The following is a 13,105-nucleotide window of genomic DNA, read 5'->3' on the forward strand; positions in this document are numbered from 1 at the left end:
GGAGGGAGAGAAGCCAGCGAAGGAAGTTCAGAGCCAACAGCCACAGAAATGAAAGGGAAACCAAGAGAGCATGGTGAAAGGGAAGCCAAGAGACACAGTTGCAAGGGGGCAGGGAAGGTGGTAGTGTCAGGTGGAGGGTCTGCACCCTGCCAATGGGCTAAATGAACCTTACTCCTGTAGTCTGCAAATGCACATTGAGCATCAGCTGGAGCTAGGCTTTGAGGATGGCTGGGCACGGGGTGAGCCATGCAGAAGTGAGCAGAGCAGGCTAAACCATGTGGAAGGAAAAATGGGCTGCCAGGCCCCTGCACACCTAAGTCCCTCCAGCTGCTGTTGGAGCCCACTTCATCCTGTGCTGCCTGGGGCACTCTGACCCCTGCCTAGTTCCAGTCAGGGCCTGGCACACACTGGGGATCACTCAATTCTTGCAGCACTGCACTTAGAGAATGCGACAAACACAGGAGTGTCCCTCACTGACTGGCTCCCTTCAACCACATCTCTCCACCCCATTTTCAAACCCCTACCCAACTTACCTCACCACAGACCAGCCGGAGCCCCTCCTCCTCCTCCTGCCACTTCACCTTCAGAGTAGCCAGTGATTGGACTTGGTATGAGTCAGGCCCTGGCTCCTCCCTGCCAACCAATCAGAGTGGTGCTCAGTGTCCCCTGATTCACCCAAGTGCCCAAAGGCACCCAAGGGATGCTACATGAAAAGACTAAAACAAGAGCCATTAACTTCCCCCTGGGAAAATGGAAGCCACCAAGCTAGTGAAGGAAAAGGCAAGTCTAGAAATGGGCTGTCCATGACTCCTCTGCTCCAAGATTCTCCGAGGCCTTGGCCAAGGACCCTTCTCCATAAGCACCTCTCAACTCTGAGCCCCAACCCATTCCTGGTTCTCATCTTTACTCCCTCTTTGGAATAGGTAGCAAGACCCGTTCTTTAGGCTGAATCAGGTAAGGACCAGGGAAAATTGAAAAAGACTGAGAAGGGTAAAAGAGTATAGGGGTGGGAGGAGAAGGGATAAGACAAATGCAGAGAGATGGACAAAGAAAGGTGTAAGGGGAAAGCGATTCTAAGCAGCTGGTCTGTGGGAAGGCCAAGGGCCTGCCTCTCCCAACCCCCACCACCCCTGGGCAGCAGCCAGGGGCTGATGAGGCACTAGAGAGAAAATGAACCCAGCACAGGCGGCGGGGGCAGGGCCCCAGCACAGGCAGCCCTTTGTGACCACGAACACATACACACACTCACCAAGGGCCCTGGTGGGTGGCGGGAGTGACACTGTTTGGCTCCGGCTGCAGCTTCTTTGAGAACTTGTCCAGCAGCTCAGCCTTCTCTAAGAGATGGTTATCTGGGGGGTGCAAGAGGATGAGCCTGGGGCAGAGACAGATACCTAGCAGCCTCCTGGCATGAGAGTTCCCTCAGGCCGGGAGGGCTGCAGGAGCCCAGAGATGCTAGCGATGGGGAAGCTTCTGTCAGGCTGGCTTCTGCCCTCTGCCTGAGGGGCATCTGTGCAGCTCTACAGGACCTTCAGCCCTAGCAGTGTCCTCATAGCACGGGTCCCCAGGCCCACCCGGAACAGGACCTGGTCTCCCAGGGACAGAAGGATGATCACTGCGGGGTACTGCCCACTGAGGGTCTTTAGGGAAGGAAAGGGCATGGGGTTGATTCATTCCTGCCTCAGAGCAAGGCTTAGTCCCAGAAAGTGATGAAACAGAACTCTACCTGTCAATGGCCTTTGGCAAGTCACTTCTCCTCCATGGGCTCTAGCTCTCCCTACTTAAAAATAATCAACTTCCCCAGGGCTGGTGTAAGGTACCCCCAGGCCAGAATAGAAAGTCCTTGAGCAATTATCCAGCAGACCTTCTGGACATTTGACCCTGGAACACACCCACTCCCCCAACCACAGTCACTTCCTCTTTTCTTACCAGTTCCAGGGGAGGGTGGGGTGGTAAGCCCAGGCCTAGCTCCCTTCTCATCAACTTCCTTCCCACACCCAGTGCCCTGTCACCTTGACTGAGGCTCCTGGGCCTGGCCTAGTTCTCACACAAACCCCAGGGCACTGCACCCCCCAGCAAACCTAAAGGTCTCCATACCCAATTAACAGGTAAGAAGACTGAGGCTTAGGGATGTGACCTGCCCAAGACCTCAAGACAGTCCCTTCAGTCTGATTTCAGCCCTCCAGGTCTCTTCAGTCCCTCAGACTCACAGCTACTTGAGGGCTGGGGGGGTGGCGACCCCTCCCTCAAACTGGACGGTTCCACTGTCCATCTGAGCAGTGGGAAAATGTGGCTGCTGGAGGTGGGGGCTGGCCTCGCAACCATGAAGGTAGAGGCAGCAGCCTGGAAGCTTGAGAGAAGTTTACTGGATAAGAGCAGATTCGGGTTGGCCAAGTTTAGTTCCAGTGAGTGAGCCGCTGGGTTTGTGGTTAGACTTCCAACTCCAGACATACAATCTCAGGTGACCAGAGGCGCAACACCCAGGCACACCTGTTCAACCCGTCTTGAACTTCCACACCCCATCCTGACCAGCTGCCCAGAAACAATTCTGTGAGAGTCCGACTTGCCTGGGCTCCGCCAGCATCCGCCCGCAGCTCGCCCCTCCATGTCCCCTCAGGCTGGGTAGGCTGATGGGGAGGTGCTCCATAAGCCTGCGCCAGCGTCGCTGTGGGCGGCAGAGCCTCAGATGCACAGCCTCCTCCTTAGAGGTTCTGAGTGTCACCCCTCTCCGGATCGGCCAATAAGTGGCGGCTCTGGACAAGTCCCGCGTTCTTTCACTGCGCTACCCGGACCAAGTGCACTGATCAAGCCCCTATCTCGGGGACCGCCCGGGAGGGGAGGCACAAGAGACTCTGCAAAACCAACACCTTGGGAGGCACTAGCGCCTAGGAAGCTCAGCTCGTGGGAGGCAGGGCCCCGTCCTGAGGGACAACGAGGGCAGAGGGGCTAGGAGGGGTTTGTCCGGGTCCTAAGCAGAGCCTGGATGGCAAGGGGCGGAGTCCTGGCAGTCAGATTGGGCGTAACGCACAGGCTCAAGCCACAAGGCACCGCGCACTCGGGTCACCGGCGGAGGAACCAGCCAAACCCTCTCCCCGCGTCCGGAGCCGCGTCCCCTCAGCGGCCATCCTATCAGCCCCGGGGCGCACTCACAGGCCGGCACCAGCTCCAGAAAGAGCTCCTTTTGCGTGCGGTCCCGAAGCCGCAGCTGCCGCACGATGTGGCGTTTCCAGCAGGCTGCGGGGGCGCCGGGGACCCCGGGCCCCGCCATGGCCGCGCTCTCCCGCCTCGCGGCGCGCTCCTCCCGCCCGGCACGGCGCCGGGTCGGGGCGGGACGTCGCGGGGACTCCGTGACGCCAGGGGGCGGGCGGCGGCGGGGAATCCCCGGCGCGTCCCAAGAGCGCTCTGGCTGGGAGGGCCGAAGGCCGACGCTGGGGGAGGCCGCCTCGGGGTCTGTACCGCCGGCGCCAGAATGTTCACCTAAGTAGGGGCTCCTGTGGCTTCGAGGGTCGTAAACCGGAGAGAGGTCGGAGCCTTCGGGACGACTTCCCCCACGCAGTGGCCCGTTCCGGAGGTGGGGCCTTCAAGGCCCGGGTCTCTTAACCCCGCCGCGCCCGGGCCGAGTCCAAGAGCCGCCGATGCCCCCCACGCCGCCGCAGGCCCGGCGGAGCGCCCTGCGGGACCTGAAGGCCCTGATCCCCCGGCTGTCTGCGGATACTGAGGACGCGCAGCAGCAGGACGGCGAGCTAAGGAAGCAGAGACGGGAAGGAGGAATCCCCGCTTTCCGAGGACGATGGCGTTCGAGTTGGGCCTGTGAGGGACTGAAATAGTTGACCAGAGAGAGAGAGAGAGAGAGACTCTAGGCCTCCAGAGGAGCACGCGCACAGGCTCCGTGGCACAAAAACGCGGTGGGTGCGGGGCTGAGAGGACAAGAGGCAAAAAGGTTTAGGGCTCTACATGGTCGCTGAAATTTTAGGTCCCTGAGAGTAAAGGGATGCAGCTGGTTTCATCTGAAAAGCCCCTGGCCCGGAAGAGAGAAGGGGCTTGCTTGCCTGGGGTTGCAAGGCAGTGTGGGTGGCTGAGACAGCCAGCACCCCAGTGACCTGACTCAGCGCCCCACGCTTCATCCCATTGGGCAGCCTCTGGTGGAGCAGACGGATCTCTTGTGGGTACCCTTGAAAGTGAATCATGGGTCGCAGGGATCTATGGTCAAACTGTCTCTAGCTATGTGGCTACCCCCAGCTCTGCAGGCCCAGCCTCCTGGGAGACAGGAAAGGAGGGACTCGCTGGGCACAGCCTTGCCCTGGGGCATGCCAGGAGGCCCTGCCCTCTGAGTGCTGGCAAATCTGGCCATCGCTAGGAAACGAGAGAAATCGGGCAACGCTGGGAGAGCAGTGCAGGCCCTGGAGGTGATGAGTCTGTTGAGATTCTGATGGGGACGGGTCAGAGGATTTAGAAAGCAACGAAGGCCCAGACACCCCAGGACGTAGCCTGCTTTGCTTCCACAGTGAGCTGGGCTCAGTCCCCCACATGTCATTGTCTTAGATACCCATGGCCTTTGTACAGGTGGAGCCTGATGTTTGGAACACTATCCTAGGGAGCCTGGCTTCCAACCATGCATCACATCCTCCAGGAGTACTTTCCTACCCCTACACTGAGTTCAAGCTTCTCAGACACCAGCCCCAGCTGGGTTCAAGTTACAACTATCACCAGTTATCACACCATCCTGTGATCTGTGGGACAGGACCTGGGTCCCGGGTGTCTCTGCACCTCTAGCCCCAGCCCAGGCCTGACCTGTCTGTTGAAGGAGTATTTCTGTGTTAGATGGGTGGTAACATTCCACAAAAGGCACGCCCAGGAGACAGGCACGGTACCCATGGAGACCCAGGGCCAGTTGGTGGCAGTGATGAATTCCCTTTAGAATTGGCTCTTGGGTGCTTGGAGACACTATATAAATAAGGAACTCTGGTTGTGTGCATTGGAGAGCATATTAACAGGGCTGGACTTGGCTGTGAGGTGCAGAGATGCTGTTTCTCTCAGGTAAGGAGTCATATTGGGCAGGGTTTTCTAATCCTTTTTTGACTCACAGACTACACCTAGGAAATGTTGAATAGTTAGTCATTTTTGGATAGTATATGATAAAAAAGTGATTGATTTTCACTAAAAATATTCATGTTCTATTTTTAGAATATGAAAGCGTATTATAAAGGTCAGTTCAAATAAAATTTTAGCTAACATTCATAATATATGGAGACAAATTTTTGCTTTTTACATTTAACTTGCTGTTTAATGTGTCTCAAATAATTATGTAAAAGAAATATGATTTGACCAATAAATGTAAAAGGTTGCCCAGCTCATTTTAAATTTTTCTGTAGAGAAAGGGCCTCACTATGTTGCCCAGGCTGGTCTCGAACTTCTGGGCTCAAGCCATCCTCCTGCCTTGGCCTCCCAAGTGCTAGTATTACAGGCATGAGCCACTGCACCTGCCCCTAAAGTACTTTAAAATATAGTTTTAAACTTGCATTTGGGTTAGGCATCTCCCAGAAGCTAGGGTGATTGTTAAAAAAAATCAGGCCAGGCGCAGTGGCTCACACCTGTAATTCCAGCACTTTGGCAGGCCACAGCAGGTGGATCACCTGAGGTTGGGAGTTCAAGACCAGCCTGACCAACATGGAGAAATGTTGAGATTCACTCAGGGTGGCTGGCAAAATATTAAAGGAAATATTAAAGAAAAGTTGTAAGATACAATCTAACGTTTTGGAAGGCCAAAAGGTTTTTATTAACTTATGGAACAAGCTGAAAGCAGCCAGTTCTTACATTACAGCATTAAATCATAAGGTGAATATTAAGGATAATAAAAGCTTCCCCAGTTAAGTCTGTTTACCCCACATCTCTTTGTTTCTACTCTGTTTACTTATGTAAACTTTATGCTGGATGGTCCTCTCGGGGGAGGTCGAAAAGGAATTACCTGTTAATAGTGTTTACTCTAGGCCCCAGCACCAAAAGCTTTTATCATTCATAAAACCACTCTTTTAACCATGATAATTATCTACAAGCATGTTGACTTAGAATCTCTGTTATTAAATCTATAGTGAAGAAGTGTGAGGAGGAACAAGGAGCAGTAGTCACTTAGCTGCAGTTGCCCTTTGAGAGCAGCTGAGGACAATCCCTAGCCCACTCGATTCACTGTATCTAGTGTGTGTATGTACATTTATTCATCCATTGCTTAGTCAAAGTCTGTAGGACAGACCTCCACAGGTGGTGATCAGTGTCTCAGAGAAACCCCATCTCTACTAAAACTACAAAAATTAGCTGAGCATAGTGGCACATGCCTGTAATCCCACCCACTTGGGAGGCCGAGGCAAGAGAGTGTCTTGAACCCAGGAGGCGGAGGTTGTGGTGAGCTGATACTGCACCATTCCACTCCAGCCTGGGCAACAAGAGTGAAACTCTGTCTCAAAACAAACAAACAAACAAATAAGTTCAATTTCCTCTTGCTTAAAACCCTTGAAGGCTTTCCAGCATAGTCAAAGCAAATCCCAAACCCTCTACCATGGCGTTCAAGGCCCTGCTTGATCTGGCCCCTGCCCACATTGCTGACCTTACCTCTTCCTACTCTTTAACCTTATTCACTGCACTGAAATCCCACTGCCAAGCTTAGTCCCACCTTGGAGGCTTTGCCCTGGCTGCACTCACTTCCTACTGCTCTTCCTCCACAACTTTTAGGGGCTGGGTCCTGCATACCAGGCAGATTTCAGAAGACCTTTCCTGTCACCCAGTCTGAGAAGGCCCCCATCCCAATCAGCATCTATCATATCTCCTAGTTGTTGTTCTTTTCAGAGCACCTATTACTCCCAGAAAGAATCACATTTCTGTGTTGTTACTTGTTGGTTATCTGTCTCTTCTTCCAGGCTGGGAGCTTCAGGAATGCCAGGACCAAGTCAATCTTGATCTAGGCTCCGTCTTCAGCACCTAGAACTGGGTTTGACCCCAGCTGAGTTGGTAATCAGTAAATAGGTATTGCTGTTGCTGTGGTATCAAAAAGAAAAAATAGTTTTCATGGTCCAATGCTTAGAAGTTTTGAAATAAAAAATGTAGCTATTTTTTGGCCAGGTGCAGTGGCTCACACCTGTAATCCCAGCACTTTGGGAGGCTGAAGCAGTGGATCACTTGTGGTCAGGAGTTCAAGACCAGCCTGGCCAATATGGTGAAACCTTTCTCTACTAAAAATACAAAAATTAGCTGGGCATGGTGGCATGTGCCTGTAATCCCAGCTACTTGGGAGGCTGAGGAAGGAGAATTGCTTGAACCTGGGATTCTCAAAAAAAAATAAGAGAATCCCAGGTCTCAAAAAAAAAAAAGAAAGTAACTATTTTTCTTTTTTTATTTTATTTATTTATTTTTATAGAGATGGGGTTTCACCATGTTGGTCAGCTGGTCTCGAACTCCTGACCTTGTGATCCACCTGCCTCGGCCTCCCAAAGTGCTGGGATTACAGGCATAAGCCACAGCACCCAGCCGAAAGTAGCTATTTTTCAAATTGGAAAACCAATCACATGCACATAGCAAAAAATTAAAATAGTACAAAAGTGAGCCTGTATGCCTCACACCTTCATATTAATGAGGATAGATAGGACAGGCTGGTCTGTGGTCTTTTGGCTATTATTTAATATAGTAATGTAATGTAGTAATGTCTTTTTTTTTTTTTTTTTTTTTTGGAGAATGGAGTCTGGCTCTGTCACCCAGGCTGGACTGCAGTGGCACCATCTCAGCTCACTGCAACCTCTGCCTCCCGGGTTCAAGCAATTTTCCTGCCTCAGCCTCCCGAGTAGCTGGGACTACAGACACATAACACCATGCCCAGCTAACTTTTTGTATTTTAGGAGAGACAGGGTTTCACCATGTTGCCCAGGCTGGTCTCAAACTCCTGAGCTCAGGCCATCCACCCGCCTTGGCCTCCCAAAGTGCTGGGATTACAGGTGTGAGCCACCACACCTGACAATACAGTGATTTCTAATATTGCCTATGACTCTGTTGGCTGAACTTAGCTGGTGATTCTCACTTTTAGTGGCTTATGTGACTGTGATCACACCAGGACTGGAGTTATCTGAAGACTCAGCTGGGCGGGTTGCTGTTGATGGCTTGTTCATTTGGCTGGCAGGAGGTGCCATCTATTGGCTAGAGGGTCAGAGCTACAAACCAAAGCACCTATATAAGGCCCCTGCACGGCAGAGCATGGTGACTAGATTCTGAGAGGGAGCATCCCAAAACGTACATCCAACAGTGGGAATGCTAGGAGAAATCAGAACACATCACTTCCTCTGCATTCTGTTGACCAAAGCAGTTACAGATCAGCCCAGATTGAAGAAGAGGAGACACAGAACCCAGCTTTCAATGAAAGGAATGTCAAAAAATGTCTGGCCATCTTTAATCCACCACATGTGATACTAAATAAAACTCCAAATCTCAGTCACTTAACACAACAAAGGCTTATTTCTCACTCATCCCATATTAGACAATGATGCTCTACTGTTCTCTCCCAGCAATGACTCAAATCCAAACTACCTCCTTCTGACATCACCATAATCTCAGTTATTTGATTACAACTGCCCTGATGGGGGTAGGGGAGAAAAAAATTCATTTACACAAACACTAATTGCCTTGGACTGAAGTGACACATTCTTCTGCCCAATTCCAATTGGTGAAATCACATCTACTAGGAAGGTTGAGAAATACAGTCTTTCCATATTCCCTGGAAAAGAGAAATGGGTGTGGATACATCACTGTGGCTAACACATACCAGTTTCCCAATCTCTTCCTCTAAAAGCATCACCACTAACACTACACAGTGTATACTTCCAGAAATATTTATGCATATAGAACACATAAAACACAAAAGGAGTCAGGCACGGTGGCTCATCCCTGTAACCCCAGCACTTTGGGAGGCCAAGGCAAGCAGATCGCTTGTGTCCAGGAGTTTGAGACTAGCCTGGGCAACATGGCAAAACTCCGTCTCTACCAAAAATACAAAAATTAACCAGGCATGGTGACACATGCCTGTAGCCCCAGCTACTCTGGAGGCTGAGGTGGGAAGATCACTTGAGCCCAGGAGGTGGAGGGTACATTGAGCTGTGATCATGCTGCTGCACTCAGCCTGGGTGACAGAGTGAGACCTTTTCTTTAAAAAAAAAAAAAAAAAAAGCCCACAAAAACCCAAAGGGTAGCATTTACATACTTTGAATTTATACACTTCCACACTTTGAGGCTTTTTTTATTTAACAGTCTCACTCTGCTGTCCAGGCTAGAGTGCAATGGCACAATCATAGCTCACTGTATGTAACCTCAAACTCATGAGCTCTAACAATCCTCCCACCTCAGCCTCCTGAGTAGCTAGGACTAAAGATATGAGCCACCACACCTGGCCAAGCAAAAGATTTAAATAGACATTTCTTCAGGCCAGGCATTGTGGCTTACACCTGTAATCCTAGCTCTTTGGGAGGCCGAGGTGGGCAGATCACCTGAGGTTAGGAGTTTGAGACCAGCCTGGCCAGCATAGTGAAACCTCATCTCTACTAAAAATACAAAAATTAGCCAGGCATGGTGGCACTTGCCTGTAGTCCCAGCTACTCGGGAGGCTGAGGCAGGAGAATCACTTGAACCTGGGAGGCAGAGGTTGCAGTGAGCAGAGATCGCACTCCAGCCTGGGTGACAGAGATACCATCTCAAAAATAAATAAATAAATGCACATTTCTTCAAAGAAAATATACAAATGGCCAATAAGCATATGAAAAATTGCTTACCATCATCATTAGGGAAGTGCAAATAAAAAACCACAATGAGATAGCACTTTATACCTAGTAAGATGGCTAGAATTTTTTAAAAAGAAAATCACAAGTGTCGGCCAGGCTTAGGGGCTCACGCCTAGTCCCAGCACTGCGGGAAGCCGAGGTGGGCAGATCACAAGGTTCGAGTTTGAGACTAGCCTGGCCAATGTGGTGAAACCCTGTGTCTACTAAAAATACAAGAATTAGCCAGGCGTGTTGGCAGGCACTGGTAATCCCAGCTACTAGGGAGGCTGAGGCAGAATTGCTTGAACCCAGGAGGCAGAAGTTGCATTAAACCAAGATTGTACCATTGCACTTCAGCCTGGGTGGCAGACTTGGTCTCCAAAAAATAGTAATAATAAAAATAAAATAAGGCTGGGCACAGTGGCTCATGCCTGTAATCCCAGCACTTTGGGAGGCCGAGGCGGATGGATCACCTGAGGTCAGGAGTTCAAGACCAGCCTGGCCAACATGGTGAAACCTCATCTCTACTAAAAATACAAAATTAGCTGGGTGTGGTGGCACTTGCCTGTAATCCCAGGTACTCAAGAGGCTGAGGCAAGACAATTGCTTGAACCCAGGAAGCGGAGGTTGCAGTGAAGACATCATGCCATAGCACTCCAGCCTGGGCAACAGAGTGAGACTCTGCTCAAAAATAATAATAATAATAATTAAAATAAAGAATAAACAAACTACTAGAGACAGAAAGTAGACTAGAGTTTACCAGGAGTTAAGGGGAAGGAGGAATGAGGAAGTATTGCTTAATATTTATAGAATTTACATTTGGAGTGATGAAAAAGTTTTAGAAATAGTAGTGGCCAGGCACAGTGGCTCATGCCTATAATCCTAGCATTTGGGGAGGCTGAGGTGGATGGATCACTTGAACCCACGAGTTTGAGAGCAGCATGGGCAACATGGGGAAACCCCATCTCTACAAAAAAATATAAAAATTAGTGGGGCATGGTAGCATGCACCTCATCCCAGCTACTCCAGAGGCTGAAGCAGAAGAATCACTTGAGCCTGGGAGGTCGAGGCTGCAATGAGCCATGATTATACTATTGTACTCTAGCCTGGGTGACAGAGTGAGACCCAGTCTTTTAAAAATAAAAAATTAAAATATAGTTAAAATGACAATTTCTATATTACTTATATTTTACCACATTTTTTTTTTTGAGATGGAGTCTTGCTCTGTAGCCTGGGCTGGAGTACAATGGCGTGATCTTGGCTCACTGCAACGTCTGCCTCCCGGGTCCTGGATCAAGCAATTCTCCTACCTCAGCCTTCCTAGTAACTGGGATTTCAGGTGTGAGCCAACATGCCCAGCTAATTTTTGTATTTTTATAATTTTTTTTTTTAAGACGAGGGTTCACCATATTGGTCAGGCTGGTCTCGAACTCCTGACCTCAGGTGATCCGCCCACCTCAGCCTCCAAAAGTGCTGAGATTACAGGCGTGAGCCACCACGCCCAGCCCACAATTTTTTTTTTTTTTTAAACTCACTCAAAAAAGAATCAACAACAGAATAAAAAAAGAGGCAATCTCTGGAAAGAAAATACTTGCAATATACATGACAATATAGTAAAATCCAGGCAGGGCACAATGGCTCACACCTGTAATCCCAACACTTTGGGAGACCAAGGAGGGTGATCACCTGAGGTCAGGAGTTCGAGACCAGCCTGGTCAACATGGTGAAACTCCATGTCTACTAAAAATACAAAATTAGCCAGGCATGGTGGTGCATTCCTGTAATCCCAGATACTGGGGAGGCTAAGGCAGAAGAATTGCTTAAATCCGGGAAGGAGAGGTTGCAGTGAGCTGAGATCGCGTCACTGCACTCCAGCCTGAGCAACAAGAATGAGACTGTGTCTCAAACAAACAAAAACCAAAAAAACAAAGTAGTAAACAAACTAGTAAAATCCAGAAGATAGAACTTCTACAAATCAATGAAACTGAAAACCCAATATAAAAATGAGCAATGGCTTTCATCATCAGAAGAGAAAGAAAACTCACTGATCTTGCATGCCCTCCAAAAAAACAAAGGAAAATAAAAGTTACCCACAGAAAAATTGAAATGTAAGTTAAAGTACAAATGAGGGGGTCATTTTTTTACTCATTATATTGGCAAAAGTTCAGAAATTGCAAGATATAGTCATGTATTGCATAAGGATGTTTTAGTCAACAACAGACTGCAGATATGACAGCAGTGCCATAGATTATACGACTGTACTTTTACTACACCTTTTCTTTTCTTTGAGACAGAGTCTCACTTTGTTGCCAGGGGCCAGGTTGGAGTGCTCACTGCAACCTCTGCCTCCCAGGCTCAAGCAATCCTCCTATCTTAGCCTCCCAGGTAGCTAGGACCACAGGCATGTGCCACCACCATGCCCTGCTAATAATTTTTTTTTTTTTTTTTTTTTGTAGAAAAAGGTTTTTCCCATATTGTCCAGATTTGTATCAAATTTCTGGACTCAAGCAATTCACCCACCTTGGCCTCCCAAACTGCTGAGACTGCAAGCATGAGCTATCTTAACTGGCCATATTCTGTTTCTATTATGAATGATGAGATTAAACGTTCAGACTGCTGTTTGCAAGTAGTTTTCACAAATGACACCTTTAGAGGTAGGTTGGCTTTTTTCTCAGTACATGAAAAATCAAATGAGATATGATCATCATGTCTACTTTTTTTTCCTTCCAGCCATGGCTTTGCAGCCTTTGACATCTGGATATGAGTTTTGAGCAGATAAATCCAAGAATCTGGCAACAATTATCTTGAGGCAAATTTGCAGGTTTATTTTTATGCTTCTTTTTAATTAGTTATTTATGTCCATAACCAATAGCCCACTAAAGATGATAATTACCTAAAATATATTAATATAATGAAAACCGAAACAGGCTGGGCATGGTGGCTCACGCCTGTAATCCCAGCACTTTGGGAGGCTGCGGCAGGAGAATTACTTGAGCCCAGGAGTTCAACACAAGTCTGGGCAACATGGCAAAACCCCATCTGTACTAAAGGTAAAAAATAAACAGTTTAAAAGTCTGAAATGGTTAAAAACATCCATTTGGAGAAAGTGGGTTCATTTCCAGCTGTCTTAGTCTGTTTGGGCTACTATAACGGAACACCTTAGCATGGGTAACTTATAAACAAGAGGAATTTATTGCTCGCCTTTCTGGAGGCTGGGAATTCCAAGATCAAGGCACCAACAGATTCAGTGTCTGGTGAGGACCTGCTCTCTGCTTCAAAGACAATGCTTTCTCTCTCTCTTCTCACATAGTAAAAGAGGCCTG

General features: G+C 48.9%; 1 protein-coding gene across 16 annotated transcripts in view; it reads right to left on the minus strand.

The window, feature by feature from the left end:
* ATG16L2 (autophagy related 16 like 2) overlaps nucleotides 1-13,105 on the minus strand; it is a 44,133-nt gene that overhangs the window by 25,954 nt on the left and 5,074 nt on the right. For 8 of the 16 annotated variants that reach the window (XR_013523260.1, XM_035264158.3, XM_035264157.3 and 5 more), the window contains exons 1-3: nucleotides 3,148-3,304; nucleotides 1,250-1,349; nucleotides 534-633 (exon numbers count right to left, since the gene is read on the minus strand). Coding sequence is in view for 13 of the 16 variants with exons in the window: in XM_035264158.3 (XP_035120049.2) it covers nucleotides 534-633; nucleotides 1,250-1,349; nucleotides 3,148-3,265 (318 nt within the window). In the remaining 3 variants the exon portion in view is untranslated. Of the gene's footprint in view, nucleotides 1-533; nucleotides 634-1,249; nucleotides 1,350-2,564; nucleotides 2,711-3,147; nucleotides 3,305-3,474; nucleotides 3,524-13,105 lie in introns of those variants that run through there. The other 8 variants (XM_035264156.3, XM_078340306.1, XM_078340305.1 and 5 more) reach the window with 5 other exon arrangements.

The sequence above is a fragment of the Callithrix jacchus genome, chromosome 10 (genome assembly GCF_049354715.1).
Source record: "Callithrix jacchus isolate 240 chromosome 10, calJac240_pri, whole genome shotgun sequence".
In the NCBI taxonomy this organism is placed as follows: domain Eukaryota; kingdom Metazoa; phylum Chordata; class Mammalia; order Primates; family Cebidae; genus Callithrix; species Callithrix jacchus.